Consider the following 16,489-nt stretch of genomic DNA (forward strand, 5'->3'; position numbering starts at 1 on the left):
TATTCATCGCCTAGCAGTGACAATACTAATAGATGGGTTGGTTGTTCAGCAACAAAACCGACACGTGAGCAGTGCTCAACTACAGGGCAAAACAGACTGTGTTGGCTTAGATTGACAACACGTTAACTATATTTAGTCTCCAATTTTGATTGAAAACATAAATCAAGTTGCACAATGAGCACTTGTCTCTCCAATACATCGTCACAGTTGTTGGTTAGCTAGCTAGCTAAAATTGTTTGCCATATCAGCATAGACGTGGCACCAGTCAAAACACCTTAAAACAAGACATGGTATCAAGAACAAGATGAAACGAGCTGAAAGGAGCCTCTTATGATTTCCCATGGCAGTTTCGTGTCATTGTTGCTAGCAATCTAGCCATCCAGAACCATACCAATACATGGCCTTCTGTCCCTTTGAAGCGAGTGCAGTTTTCGTGACGTTCTCAGCTAACCCGTCTATAGATATGTTTTTCATATCCTCTGAACAGTATTCACCTCCCAGCAGTGATAATACTTATACAGTAGGTATGTTTTTCATATCCTCTGAACAGTATTCACCTCCCAGCAGTGATAATACTTATACAGTAGGTATGTTTTTCATATCCTCTGAACAGTATTCACCTCCCAGCAGTGATTATACTTATACAGTAGGTATGTTTTTCAGGATTTTAGTTTAGTTTCAGGAACCGAAACAGCAGATGTTCTGAGAGGAGAGAGACAGAGAGGGTTGTGTGTGTGTGTGTTAGCCTTCTATCCCCACATTCTACCACCTTATCACACAGAACATAGCTTTTTTAACCTTTATTTAACTAGGCAAGCCAGTTAAGAGCAAATTCTTATTTACAATGATGGCCTACCCCGGCCAAACCGTCCCCTAACCACTCTGGGACAATTTTGCACCGCCCTATGGGACTGCCGATCACGACCGGTTGTGATACAGCCCGGGATCAAACCAGGGTCTGTAGTGACACCTCTAGCACTGAGATGCAGTGCCTTATACCGCTGCGTCACTCGGGAAAATAAAACCATTTAGAATACTGCTGTGCTGTGCCAGGACAATAGCAGTTGGCACAATTCATTTATGCTCATATAAAGGTTGCTTACCCTCTAAATCAAGTTGTAACTTTAATTGGTATCATGGTACATAAAGGACATAAAATACACAATGCAGTGACATGGATACAAGTGAAGGATTTCCACCGATGACTCCTTCATTACAAAGTTCCTTCCTCTGTATTAAAATGAGACGGATTGATTCGATCAGACAGTCCGTTTTCTGCCCATCCCTCGCCCTTGGTACTGGAACCAATCAAGGGTGGATACCAATCAAGTTGGCAGCGCTGGATTACGACAACCATATCTGGCCTGTCATCATAGTAAGGGCCAGTTAGTTGAAGTGGAAATCTATTTTCTAGGCCATGACCCGCCTGTGCCATGATGTAGTGTGTCTGCAGTCCATTAGGCCTAACGCAGTTAAGGTATAGGGATGAACTTGTTTGTCCTGTCCCTGGTTCCATTTAATGTGTTTGTTGTTTGCTGTCTGCCTAATGCAATTTCTGTAACCAGTCTTGAGGCAAATTCATTTGAGTGTGGCTAGATCTTCAGTTCTGTTCTGAAAATAATATTCGTTGTCCTTGAGGAGGATTGATGTTCAAAGTAAACTTAATATCTGTGGCAATGTAATGGCTTCATCGATTATACTCACATTATTTTTCATCCATACAGAATAAATAACCCTTTGTCATTAAAATCCACCCCTCTCCATACCTAAATGGGGCCCGTGTAGCCTTCAAATAGGCTGCTACAGCTTTGCTAATCTCGATCCGTTTTCATAGCCTATCGTTAGGGGCAGAAAATGGAAGAGCCAGAACCGTGACAGCTGTTGAAATACAGTGGGTAGACACGGGATTTATCCCAATCTGTTGCCCCGGTTGGCATGCACGAACAGCAGTGCCCAACTACTAGTGCCGAATGCCGATGGCATTGCAGAGATGCCAACTCCTCGCCTGTCGTGTTGTGAGGGCACGAAACGGCCCCGCCTACTGTTACAACTCTGCCTTTTCATTGGTCCAACGTTAGCCAGGGCGAGCGCTACAAACCTAAACTGCAATGCACATGATTTTCGGTACGAGCGTGGGGCTGTGTAGCCTGTGTTTGTTACATTAGGAATTATGCCCAAGTGAAAATATATATAGTTCATAAGGTAGTCAGGAAAGACATTTTCCGTAAAGCACTGTCGAATTCATTGTTTTAGTGATCCAGTGGACCAAAAGTTCACGTTGGAAAGCGGAGCTTCTCCTTTATGCACGGATGGAGCGGCGCAGTTAACAGACAATACATAGGATTCAGTTCAAGTAAGTTTTTCAGAGGTGAGTAGATTTACTCTCTCGTGTATTTAGACTAGTTAAGACATCTGTCTGAGAGTTCCTTATATTTTTAGCTAGAGCAGTGTGCGAGCTCGATGAGTAGGCTAGATCACTTTGCGCCTTTATTCAATATTAACGGAGTAGAGATTGAGTGAGGCTTCTAGTAGGGCAGTGGCTTAGTAAACGACAGTGATACACACTTGAAAGAAATAGTAAACTAAACACTACATTATGTAGGTGATTTGTTTTTGCCTTAGTAAAACAATTTATTTGATGCATCTATAAAACCATTTTGTTCATACCAACATCAAATGCCTTGGAATTTGATTTAATTGATAGACTCCACTATTTTGATACTGTCCGCGATATCGTGAGGCTAACCGGATCATATTTGAGTCTCTTGACGTCCCAGTAAACATGTTTCTTCCTGGGTTTTGTCGACCACTTTCTCTCGATTTGCTTTTGACCACAGGGGTCGCGTCATCGCGATCCGTGGTGAGGTGAATGTCCTCATCACAGAGCCGCGGTGTGGAGCGCAGTGGTTGGGCTTTAGGACAATGGGTTTAAATGTCCTCTTAGCGATTCGAGAATAGGAGGAGTGGAGAGTTGCTCCAGAGGTGTGTGTGGGATTGTGATTCACTACGTGTTGTAGACAGGCGAGAAGGACCCACACACAACTCAACTCTCATGGACTGAGTGAAGTGGGTCGGTCAGCAAGCAGGGATTTCAGAACTCCTGCAGGTTTTGGAGAGGTCAGGGGGCATTAGGTCATTGTCAAATTCAGTAACTGGGCTTTGTTTACTAGATCAAATCAAATTGTATTGGTCACATACACCTGGTTAGCAGATGTTATTGCGAGTGTAGCGAAATGCTTATGCTTCTAGATCCTACAGAGCAGCAGTATCTAACAAGTAATATCTAACAATTCCACAACAAAACCTAATATCTAACAAATTCCACAACAAAACCTAATGCACACAATCTAGTAAGGAATGGGATGAAAATAAATAAGTATAAAATATATGGATGAGCAGTGACAGAGAGGTTAAGATGCAATAGATAGTATAGAATAGACAGTGAAGGATACAGTGTACATTCTAAACCAGTTGTAAGGCTAGAGATCACTGCCCATTCATCATTTTATGGGGTTGGTGGAAGGATTCAGTATCTTATCCATTTACTCTTTGCATTCTCTCACAACATAACCATGTGGTAATAGAATGGACCATCAAAGGTAGTACCATGCGATAACACAGGTTTCTTCAGGTCTGTCCTTCCTCATATTGCTTGTCCTGGTATGATGCAGCCAGGAGTATATGTAAATGTCATGTTCTCTAGGATGCAGTATAAAAACCATCCTATAGCCCACTGCTATGCCCTCCACTCCAGCTGCATGTACTGTTTTGAGAAAGTCGCTTTAGAGTTAGTGTTTTCTCTGTGGAGAACGGCTTGCTCTGATGTCGTTAAACTGAAGTGCTTTGCTCCATTGCCAGGGCATATTCATTTTATTAAGCTGTTTGATGGTAAGACTCAGGATGATGGGAGGGTAGAAGCAGGATGCCAAGGCCTAAACCAGCCAGCATGTCTGCTGCCAGACAGTCCCAGTCCCCTTCTCACAGCCTTTCCAGCGCTTTCTCTCTTTCACTCTCTCTTTCCTGCTTCTCTCTCTCACTTCTCTATTTTTCTTTTTTCTTTCATTCTCTTTCGTTCTCCCTAAGTCGTCCTCATTAAATAAATTATTATAGCATTGTGGTCTGGAGTGAATTCAGACAAACCATTGCATGTTTTTCACTGTGTTCTTCTGCTCAATGCAACACAACAGGGCTCCTGAACACAATGGAGTGTGACGCCATAGATTGCTGCAAGGAACGTCAGTCCTCAGCTCTTTTGTATGGTCTCTAATGGTGTAATCAGTAGCCTACACCAAGCACTGTGTGTGACTGTGTTGGTGTGTGTGATCAGTAGCCCACTAAGCACTGTGTGTGACTGTGTTGGTGTGTGTGATCAGTAGCCCACTAAGCACTGTGTGTGACTGTTGGTGTGTGTGATCAGTAGCCCACTAAGCACTGTGTGTGACTGTGTTGGTGTGTGTGATCAGTAGCCCACTAAGCACTGTGTGTGACTGTGTTGGTGTGTGTGATCAGTAGCCCACTAAGCACTGTGTGTGACTGTGTTGGTGTGTGTGATCAGTAGCCCACTGTGCGTGACTGTATTGGTGTGTGTGATCAGTAGCCCACTAAGTACTGTGTGTGACTGTTGGTGTGTGTGATCAGTAGCCCACTAAGCACAGATAATCAATACAAAGATGAAGGTCAAGGTGAAAGATTAACAGGAAACTGAAAACGCTCATTGTTTTAAATCTCAGAGAAATTATACAAGAGGTGGCCGAAAAACTCAGTACAATGACATTTTACTTTTTGTACTGAGCTCTTCAAGAACACCCTACTTTCAGTTCTCTGCATGGAGCAGTGCTCTGGTGTGTGTGCATGTGCTCTGGTGTGTGCTTCCATATGTGTGTGGTTCTTACTTTTTAGGAAATTGTTGGCCTTGCATTCTTTAAAAAAGGAGTGTCTTTCAGTTTTCACAGCTGATAGTCATTTCATAAGGATTGTAGCAGACATGGTGCTGAGCAGTGTTGTAAGGATGCCCAGCTGGGAGAGAACACTGATTCCCAGAATGTCCTACAAATCTCTAGTTCCTGAAAGGTGGTGCCAAACTGGACCTACCCAAGCTCAATTGTTACTATCCAAATTCCTTAAATTACAAATAAGCCTCAATTGTAATATTAATCTTAGGAATTAAAGTTATTGTTCTTGATTCAGACCACATCTCTGTTGTTGTGTTAAGTCTACAGTCCATAAACCAGGTTTCATCCAGGCTTCTCCCAATCAGTCAGTGAAGGTTTCTCCAGGATCTACAGTGACCTGACCTGGCTTTATTTATCAGGGTTATCTGATCCAGAGATGGTACCCCTGTCTTGTTATCTCTCCTATGGCCTGTCTCTCGTGTCCTGACACGTCCCTCCATGACAGAGGCATCCCTGAGGGGTAGAGGTATTTCTGGGGGGGTGGAGTTGGGAGTTTGAGAAAGGGATTTTTTGACATTCCTCTGGAGGGGCTGCTTAGACAGTAGGGGAGGTAAGGAATGGGGAGGGATGTTAATCTAAATTAGGGAGAGGGGAGGTTGTACATTGGGAGGGAAGGGATAGAGGTGGGAGTTAAATGAGGAAGGGAATGTATTCATATTCCTAGCAGCTGTGATAATTTATAACATGTTTTATTGAACCTTTATTTAACTAAGCAAGAACACGTTCTTATTTACGATGCCGTCCTACCCCGGCCAAACCCAGACCAATTGTGCGCTGCCCTATTGGACTCTCAATCACGGCCGGATGTGATACAGCCTGGATTTGAACCAGGGACTGCAGTGATGCCTCTTGCACTGAGATGCAGTGCCTTAGACCACTGCGCCACTTGGGAGCAGATGAGACAATAGAGTAAGGGGGAGGGAAGGGGAGAGGGGGGTTGGAATTTTGGGTTGGAGAGGAAAAGACGGGACATTGGGATTGGGTTTAGGGAGTTGGATAAGAAAGATAATATCAGATATTCCTCAGGAGAGGAGAGGGAGGTGGGGAGGGGAAGGCAGGATGAAAGACGGTTCACTCCCTCTCTTTTACACTCTGCTTTTCCTTCCTAGGCCCAGCGGGACGAGGCGTGTGAGGGAGGGTGGATATATTCTCTCCCTCTTCCCACCACTTTTCCTCCCAGCCTGTAGAGAAGGGAGGACTGAATTAAATCATCACGGTCATCCATAGTTCACCCTAGCTTGTTAGCATCAAGCGATGGCGTCAGCCATGGCATAGAGAACAGAGTGTGTTAGTGACTTGTAAAGTCCTGGATGGCAGTACAGTGATGCCAGTGTTCAACCTCTAATAGAACTGGGTCAGAGAGACCTACTGTATGTGTTTCTGTCAGTATCACTACTCTTTATGAATATGTTTAGAAGTCAGTGTTCATAAACTGTCTCAGAGTAGGAGTGCTGATCTAGGATCAGTTTAGCATTTTACATCATAATAAGTAAGATTACATGGACTGGGGGAGATCTGATTCTGGATCAGAATGCCTACTCTGAGAGGGTTTATGAATATGCGCCCTGGTCTTTGCATGAATATAAGCTCCTGATTTACAGTATATCTGGGTCTTTATAAAGCTTATTGATGTGTATAGTCTACATGAGCAAGCAGCAATGATGTGTGACTAAACGGATAGCCTGAGCAATGGAAGTCTTCTATTAACTAGTAAAGTGTGTGTGTGTGTGTATGTTGGCACGAGTGTGCGTATGTTGCGTTTGGACTCCCTCTCAGGATGGGCTGGCAGGTGTTGGGAGTGAAAGGCTACTGGTCCACCCTAGGGCTCTCCCTCCATCCCTCCTCTCCCTACGCCCTAGATGAGGATAGAGATGGGGGGATGAGGACAGGGGGTTTCCTTCTCTCCTCTCCTCCCTTGTCTCTGAGCAGATATGTTGTCAGTGCAGCCCTATGGGGGGTCTTCCCCCTTAATCCCTAGAGTCCATTGAGGCCCAGCAGTGGAACACACCCACTGTCGCTGGCGCTTACCTCTGAACCAGATGTACACACCACTGGGACCACCCCTTGTACCCCTGTCCCTGCCCATTTTGATGGTTCAGTAGAAAGCATGACCTCTTTCGGTATTAAGTGTTCTAATAAACAGACATAAGCTGATAAGATGGATGTTTTGTTTTTCTGTTTTCTAATTTCAACCCCGGTTGTGAACAGCTGGGAGCCAGAGGAGAGGTTGGATAAAAAAGATAGCATCATCTGTCTTCATGGCCATTGCATGTTGCTATATAGAGGGGGATTGGGTGGCAAACAGGGTTAACCTATTCCCCTTGCACTATATGCATTCTATAGGAAATAGGGTGTTGTTTCAGACGAAGGCTGAGTATAGTGTACTTCAGATAACAAGAATGATTGTTTCTCCAGTAGTTTCCATCCGGAAGGCTGTCACACAGCTGTACTATGACACATGTACTGTGTGTGTGTGTGTTCGTTTATCCTGAGGCAAAGCTAGCAAACTTAATGGCCCACATTATTAACTAATAAACTCCACACTCTGGGGCTGATCCCATGTAGTCGACTAGTTGATTGTTTGGTTGACAGGCTGTTGGTGGAACGAGATTTCTTTAGTCGAGCAGTCGGTCGCAAAACATATTTTTCATGGAGCACAAGACACCTGTCTGATTGGTGCCTGTCTGAGTGGCCTAATCCATTGTGGAGTCCGTGGGGATGTCACAGTCCATCACTCGTGCTACTGAAATTGTATATGGTTATATTATGTAAGAACAATGGTGGAACACTAATAATAATTTTAAAAAACACACATATATGTGTATGTGTATTTTTAATAACATGCACTATCTCCCGCGTTGGATATGCGTTTCTGAAATTCAGTGCGCTGTTGAATTGGCACCTTTTTCTAGACCATGTTGCTGTGTGCATAATAGCAAAGTTAACCAGCATATTGGTGTTGAGAACTATGCAGCAGAGCCAGCAGGGGAGTGAGGAGACGAGAAAACAGTCATTGCCTTAATTGTCTAAAAGTGAGGAGAGGAGGAGCCTAACGGTTAAATGTGCCTGGCTGTACAGTACAGGTCAAAAGTTTGAACACACCTACTCATTCCAGGTTAAAAAAAAAAGTTTTACAACTATTTTCTACATTGTAAAATAATAGTGAAGACATCAACACTATGAAATAACACATATGGAATCATGTAGTAACCAAAGAAATGTTAAACAGATTTTAGTTTCTTCAAAGTAGCCACCCATTGCCTTGATGACAGCTTTGCACACTCTTGACATTCTCTCAACCAGCTTCATGAGGTAGTCACCTGGAATGCATTTAAATTAACAGCTGTGCCTTGTTAAAATATATATTATTTAATGTGTTTGAGCCAATCAGTTGTGTTGTGACAAGGTAGGGGTGGTATACAGAAGATCAAGTCCATATTATGGAAAGAAAAGCTCAAATAAGATTGATATTTGCAGCCTGCCATGCCTTTACTTTAGCTAAATAGCTAATGTTAGCTACATGCTTTAGTAGGAATTGAAGTTAGCTGGATACCCGATAAGCACACAGTTGTCGAGCAACCTTTCCGGTTTATATACAGTTGAAGTCGGAAGTTTACATACAGTTAAGTTTGGAGTCATTAAAACTCATTTTTCAACCACTCCACAAATGTCTTGTTAACAAACTATAGTTTTGGCAAGTCGGTTAGGACATCTACTTTGTGCATGACAAGTCATTTTTCCAACAATTGTTTACAGACAGATTATTACACTTATAATTCACTGTATCACAATTCCAGTGGGTCAGAAGTTTACATACACTAAGTTGACTGCCTTTAAACAGCTTGGACAATTCCAGAAAATGATGTCATGGCTTTAGAAGCTTCTGATAGACTAATTGACATAATTGGTCAATTGGAGGTGTACCTGTGGATGTATTTCAAGACCTACCCTCAAACTCAGTGCCTCCTTGCTTGACATCTGGGGAAAATCAAAAGAAATCAGTCAAGACCTCAGAAAAAAATTGTAGACCTCCACAAGTCTTGTTCATCCTTGGGAGCAATTTTCAAACGCCTGAAGGTACTACGTTCATCTGTACAAACAATAGTACGCAAGTATAAACACCATGGGACCATGCAGCCGTCATTACCGCTCAGGAAGGAGACGCGTTCTGTCTCCTAGAGATGAACGTACTTTGGTGCGAAAGGAGCAAATCAATCCCAGAACAACAGCAAAGGACCTTGTGAAGATGCTGGAGGAAACAGGTACAAAAGTATCTATGTCCACAGTAAAACGAGTCCTATATTGACATAAGCTGAGAAGCCACTCAGCAAGGAAGAAGCCACTGCTCCAAAACCGCCATAAAAAAGCCAGACTACGGTTTGCAACTGCACATGGGGACAAAGATCATACTTTTTGGAGAAATGTCCTCTGGTCTGATGAAACAAAAATAGAACTGTTTGGCCATAATGACCATCGTTATGTTTGGAGGAAAAGGGGGGAGGCTTGCAAGCTGAAGAACACCAACCCAACCGTGAAGCACGGGGGTGATGGCATCATGTTGTGGGGGTGCTTTGCTGCAGGAGGGACTGGTGCACTTCACAAAATAGATGACATCATGAGGCAGGAAAATGATGTGGGTATATTGAAGCAACATCTCAAGACATCGGTCAGGAAGTTAAAGCTTGGTCGCAAATGGGTCTTCCAAATGGACCAAAAGCATACTTCCAAAGTTGTGGCAAAATGGCTTAAGGACAACAAAGTCAACGTATTGGAGTGGCCATCACAAAGCCCTGACCTCAATCCTATAGAACATTTGTGGGCAAAACTGAAAAAGCGTGTGTGAGCAAGGAGGCCTACAAACCTGACTCAGTTACACCAGCTCTGTCAGGAGGAATGGTCCAAAATTCACCCAACTTATTGTGGGAAGCTTGTGGAAGGCTACCTGAAATGTTTGACCCAAGTTAAACAATTTAAAAGGCAATGCTACCAAACACTAATTGAGTGTCTGTAAACTTATGACCCACTGGGGATGTGATGAAAGAAATAAAAGCTGAAATAAATCATTCTCTCTACGTTTATTCCTAACTGACCTAAGAAAGGGATTTTTTACTAGGATTAAATGTCAGGAATTGTGAAAAACTGAGTTTAAATGTATTTGGCTAAGGTGTATGTAAACTTCCGACTTCAACTGTATGTGAACCTGTTGCAAAGATGTCCGCTATGGCCGTGGAATATTACATCCTTTTTACTACACATTATGTCATAAATACTATGCAGGCTAAGTATGTAGTACGCGAGTATGGATATTATGACACGGCCATTGAGATAGCGTTAGGATATCTAACCATTATCAAACATGAAACCCTTCTTTAAAAAATACACGTAATTGAATTAATTTAACAACCTACTTCAGGCAAGGAAGTGAAATGCCAACTGCTCAAATGTAAAAATTCAAATCATATGCCCACAGATCTGAATGTATAGAAGTCATACCACTCCCAATCCCAAATTTCCCTCTGTCCAATAAGGACGATGCCTATGACCTATAATCAGATTGTCGGGACTAATCTCTATTCAATGACTTGTGTGGACGTCAGCTTTCACAGCCACGGACATCAAGTAAGAGAGACTTATTCCCTAGGGCCCTGGTCAAAAGTAGTGCACTATATTGAGAAAAGGGTGCCATTTTAAACATAGCCTTTTTAGTTTGAAATCAAATCAAACACTGTGAACACTGTGAAAATGTCACTGGGTCAGTGAGACAACAGCCACTGTGACAAGAGTATTCATTATTAATATCAAACTGCGATGAAACAATAACTGTGTCATACTGTCTCCCTCTGGACTTCAGTTCATACAAAAACCCCTATCGCAACAGCTAGTTCAGATCACTGTAGCCACTACCACCAGGGCTGTTTCATTTCAAATTCTGAAACATGGGACCAACTTACTTTACATGTTGCGGTGATATTTTTGTTCAGTGTATATATATATATATATATGCCTCTATCTTTTCTTCATACTTTATATCTAGTTTCAGTCATTTAAGGTTACACTGAAAACGTTTTTGTTATATTAAATTGTGGCGGCAACGATTTAGCAGCTGGCCGCTGCTCAATGGATATAGGGGGAAACACTGAAAGTACATGTGGTCTTAGTAGCCTGGTCATACTGTCAGTTCAACTGATTATTTATCTTGGTAATTGTTCTCTCTTATTGCTGTAGGTGATATGGAGATACAGCAGCTACTGAAGTCATGGTGAATCTGCCCTCCACTATTTTCACATCCACGACTGAACCCTTCTTAAGAACAGTTTGAACAGAATAAGAGAACAACAGTTTAGTAACACTGCAGGGAGAGAAAGATAAAAATAAAACATGAACTTGTAAAAAAGATCAACACTTAGGCCAACTAAATGTGCCCTTTCTGACCAAAAAAAAGAGAAAGGGTTTGTTTTTTAAGAAAGAATCCTGAGATACTATTATGCAGTACGTATTTCCCTATTTCTACTACTAAGATGGTGATGAAAATGACTCGTCGATCCAAAGCTCCATTATGTGACGTAAATTGAGCTTTACTGGATTGAACTGAATCACCAGCTGTTCACTTTAATACCACTAGTCATCACCACCCTGTAGTGAACCGCTCAGTATACCAGCCGCTCTAAACTTCCACTCCAGGTTCACATGCAAACGCACAGACACATGCGAGCGCACATACCATGTACCATGCTCTGAAATGCTGGATCACTATTCAAATTAGTAACCATGCTGTGGAGAAAGAAAGAAAGAAAGAGAGAGAATGAAAGAAAGAAAGAATAAAAGAGAAAAGAGAGAATGAAAGAAAGAAAAGAGAGAATGATAGAGAGAAAGGAGAGAAATAAAAGGGATGCAAATAAACAAGAGAACAGGTAGGTACAGTAGGTGATGAGACTAGGGGATATGATCAATCTGAGGAGGCTCTGATCTCAGTGAGCTGGCTATTCAGCTTCCTGCTGCTCAGATTAGGGATCATCCATGTGAACCCAATCACCTGCTGTTACCGCGCCTCAGGCTTCTACCCAGTCAGCTGTACAGGAAGAGCAGCAGCACATCTGGCTCCAGTCAGGAGAAATGACTTGCTGCTGGTATTAAATTATTAATGTGCCAATGCCACACATACGAAACAGCTATGATAATCACACTGCATGTGACTTACTGTGGGGAGATAATGTATTTAAAATGACAGAGAGAGAAAGAGTACTTCTCTGCATGAAGAAGACTTATGAGTGAGGTGTTTTTGAGAAGGTAGTGAGTGAAGGGTTCCAGAAGTCAACATTAGCACATTGGGTGAGTTTAGTATGTGAGAGGGACCAGTGTGAAGAGTGAAACAACACAAAGAAGGCAATGAGTAACCTAATAAACATGTGGTAAGGCTGTCCCCGACCCAAAACAAAATCTTTGTCTACAGAGATCCCGTCTGTTCTTTCGAACAATTGATTTTAAAAGTTGTAGTTTTTCATATATAAAACACACCCTATCTGTTTTAATAAAATCAACTATATGCACTGAACTTGTCTGATGCTTTAAGCGCACTGTTTGATGAAATAATTAAGATACACACATTAATCTAGAGGGAGTCTGACTGAAATTGATTTGATTGTGCCAGGCCAGGCTCAGACTTGCTGCCCTGTGTTCAAATAAATGACAGCAAGTGCCTGTGTGACTAGCACCCATTGTCTCGCACTCCTCACTGCTGGAAAGGGGAGGCAGATGTGCGGAACATTTTGACTTAGTTGTGGAAACTACTAGATACCAAGAAAAAGAAGGACGGTAAGGTGCAAGCTCTGCGTGCATATTATGTTTGACAAACAGGTGCTGTTAGATTACAGTGTGATGTTTCTGATAATTTGGATTAGTGAAAACAACACTAAATACATTTTCAGTGTAATGAACACAAGGGAAGACAGAGAGCTGGATACAAGCGCAGGAAGCAGCAGGTGTTTATTGCAAAGGACCACAGGAAGAGGCATGTAGCTGGGTCCAGTGATAGGCAGAAGGTCATACACAGGAAGAGGCATGTAGCTGGGTCCAGGGACAGGCAGAAGGTCATACACAGGAGGAGGCATGTAGCTGGGTCCAGGGGCAGGCAGAAGGTCATACACAGGGCATCCAAAAGGGCAACAGTACAGTGAGGGAAAAGGCTAGTAACGTAGTTCCGGAAGATGAAGCAATAGGTAGATAACAGGAAATCTGATAGGCTAAAGTACAAGTAGGGAATAGGCAAAAGGCGTCGTTATTGAGGCAGGCAAAAAAAATCTAATACGCGGGAGGAGTAAATCACGGGAAAAACAGACCTCTGAAAGACGTGTGTCACAAAACAAACAATACCTCACAGTGATGGGGTGCAAAGAACTGAACTAAATAGTGTGTGGTAATGGCATACATGTTTGTGAACAGGTGATTAGAATTCAGGTGATTGGGATCTGGAGAGTGAACTGTGTTTAGGGGATCTAGGTGTTTGAGGGTGTGAGTTCGAAGCAGATGTTACAATCAGTAATACCAGAGAGACTGTTCTAACAAAAAAAGTGTAAAGCCTTTATTACAGCATAGCAAAGATGAAAAATATTGGTGAAACTGCTTTATCCGACATGTTGTGGTTGCATGAGGTTTGAAGCTCATGGAATCAGTAGCTTTTATACAAACACTCAAACAGGCAACAGAAGCAGAACCTGTCTTATTTCTGTAGATAGATATACAGTACCAGTCAAAAGTTTGGACAAGCCTACTCATTAAAGGGTTTTTCTTTATTTGTACTATTTTCTACATTATGAAATAACACATATGGAATCATGTAGTAACCAAAAATGAGTTAAACAAAAATATTTGGCATATTTTAGATTCTTCTTATCAGCCACCCTTTGCCTTGATGACAGCTTTGCACACTCTTGGCATTCTCTCAACCAGCTTCACCTGGAATGCTTTTGAAACAGTCTTGAAGGAGTTCCCACATATGCTGAGCACCTGTTGGCCGCTTTTCCTTCACTCTGCGCTCCAACTCATCTCAAACCATCTCAACTGGGTTGAGGTTGGGTGATTGTGGTGGTCAGGTCATCTGATGCAACACTCCATCACTCTCCTTGGTCAAATAGCCCTTACACAGCCTGGAGGAGTATTGGGTCATTGTCCTGTTGAAAAACAAATGATAGTTCCACTAAGCGCAAACCAGATGGGATGTCGTATCGCCGCAGAATGGACATGGACATTTGTGGAGTTGTTGAAAAACGAGTTTTAATGACTCCAAACTTAACTGTATGTAAACTTCTGACTTCAATTGTATATAAACCGGAAAGGTTGCTCGACAACTGTGTGCTTATCGGGTATCCAGCTAACTTCAATTCCTACTAAAGCATGTAGCTAACATTAGCTATTTAGCTAAAGTAAAGGCATGGCAGGCTGCAAATATCAATCTGTTTTCAAAGATTAAGGATTAAATAGTCATGATCATTTTAAGGACAACAAAAAACGACTAACATTTGAACATTGCAGGAGACTCTTTGCTTGTCTTCTGTGCCATCTTCAATAAATGTTATGTTTGTTTCAGAGAACATTCAAATCGCAAAGCCCTCCTTTTATCCTGTTTGTATGTATTGTGGGTGTGAAATTCCCGAAAGTGTACAATTCATCCATACTGCATGAGAAGCCCGACATAAGTAGTATGACATCTGGGCATTTAAATCATACAGAATTTTCTAAATGTCACATACTGTAAAACGTACGTTTTTGACATACACAAACAGCCTTCTATTTAGGATGCTAGTATGGGTATTAAGACACGGCCAGTGTTATCCAAATCTGTGTGTGTGTCTCTATAAACAGTATTTTTACATTTTTTATTTAACCTTTTATTTAACTAGGCAAGTCAGTTAAGAACTAATTCTTATTTACAATGACGGCCTACCCTAGCCAAACCCGGACGACACTTGTGGTCCGCCCTATGGGACTCCCAATCACGACCGGATGTGATGCAGCCTGGATCCTGTAATCCTCTAGGTTGGTTGTGTTGTTTAGTTAGTTTGACCTCTGACCTCCTTAACCTGGTTCTGTTTTCGCTTTCTCTCTCTCTCACATGTGATGTTTGCTTGTGATCCATGTTCAACTGCACAGATTTTGGTTGCTGCTGGCCTAACACACACCCTGTGGCATTCCCACACCTAAATAACTACATTCTGTTTACTCTTCCCTTAGATGTGAAATTCCACAAAAAAAATTCAGAGCTGGCTGCCCGGCCAAACTGAGCAATCAGGGTAGAAGGGCCTTGGACAGGAAGGTGGTCAAAGGCATCTGAAATGAATCAATTGAATAATGTTATTAAATTGATTCTCAGCTGACTCCTGTTAGTTACCATCCATCCTGCCCTATTGTATAACTTGTCACTCACAGTCTAGGCCACAGGAATTCACTCAATATTGGTAAAAGCTTGGCTTGTCATAGCAAATGACATAGTGGTCTCTGCGTTAGATCAGAATATCCACATGACATGATGTAACTAACCACTTCGAAGAGAAATCAGTATGCTATGTCATTTGAAGCTGTGCATGGGTGAACCCTCTGCAGCAATACTATACATGAAGGTTACCTATATAAGGACCTCTCAATACATTCATATCCCATACATACCACATTTATAAGCAGCACGTAATTATTACACATACCCCCTAACACTGATTGTTTTGACCTTCTGTTGGTGCGCTATTGATATGACATGGTGTGTGTGCTGAATTACCACTGTCACATGACATGGTGTGTGTGCTGAATTACCACTGTCACATGACATGATGCGTGTGCTGAATACCACTGTCACATGACATGGTGTGTGTGATAAATTACCACTGTCACATGACATGGTGTGTGTGCTGAATTACCACTGTCACATGACATGGTGTGTGTGCTGAATCAATTCAAAGGGCTTTATTGACATGGGAAACATATGTTTACATCGCCAAAGCAAGTGAAATTGGTAATAAACAAAGTGAAATAAAAAAGGAACAGTAAACATTACAATCACAAAAGTTTCAAAGGAACAGAGACATTTCAAATGTCATATTATTGCTATCTACAGTGTTATAACGATGTGCGAAGTTAAAGTACAAAAGGGAAAATAAATAAACATAAATATGGGTTTATTTAAAATGTTTGTTCTTCACTGGTTGCCCTTTTTATGTGGCAACAGGTCACAAACATTGCTGCTGTAATGGCACACTGTGGTATTTCACCTAATACATGTGGAAGTTGATCAAAATTGGATTAGTTTTCAAATTCTTTGTGGGTCTGTGTAATCTGAGGAAAATATGTCTCTAATATGGTCAAACATTTGGCAGGAGGTTAGGAAGTGCAGCTCAGTTTCATTAGTTTCCATCTAATTTTGTGCACATAGCCTGTCTTCACTTGAGAGCCAGGTCTGCCTACGGTGACCTCTCTCAATAGCAAGGCTATATTCACAGAGTCTGTACATAGTCAAAAGCTTTCCTTAATTTTGGGTTTTGTGTCAGTCACAG

At 42.0% G+C, this 16,489-nt stretch overlaps 1 protein-coding gene across 5 annotated transcripts in view; it reads left to right on the forward strand.

Annotated features, from left to right (window-relative positions):
* LOC115128651 (rho family-interacting cell polarization regulator 2) overlaps positions 1–16,489 on the forward strand; it is an 85,476-nt gene that overhangs the window by 18,704 nt on the left and 50,283 nt on the right. The window contains exon 1 of one of the 5 annotated variants that reach the window (XM_029658708.2): positions 2,116–2,368. The exons of 2 other annotated variants lie outside the window; for them this stretch is intronic. In XM_029658708.2, coding sequence (XP_029514568.1) covers positions 2,302–2,368 — 67 coding nt within the window. In that variant the 5' untranslated portion in view covers positions 2,116–2,301. Of the gene's footprint in view, positions 1–2,115; positions 2,369–16,489 lie in introns of those variants that run through there. 2 more of the 5 variants (XM_065017913.1, XM_029658709.2) reach the window with 2 other exon arrangements.

This window comes from Oncorhynchus nerka, linkage group LG4, assembly GCF_034236695.1.
Source record: "Oncorhynchus nerka isolate Pitt River linkage group LG4, Oner_Uvic_2.0, whole genome shotgun sequence".
In the NCBI taxonomy this organism is placed as follows: domain Eukaryota; kingdom Metazoa; phylum Chordata; class Actinopteri; order Salmoniformes; family Salmonidae; genus Oncorhynchus; species Oncorhynchus nerka.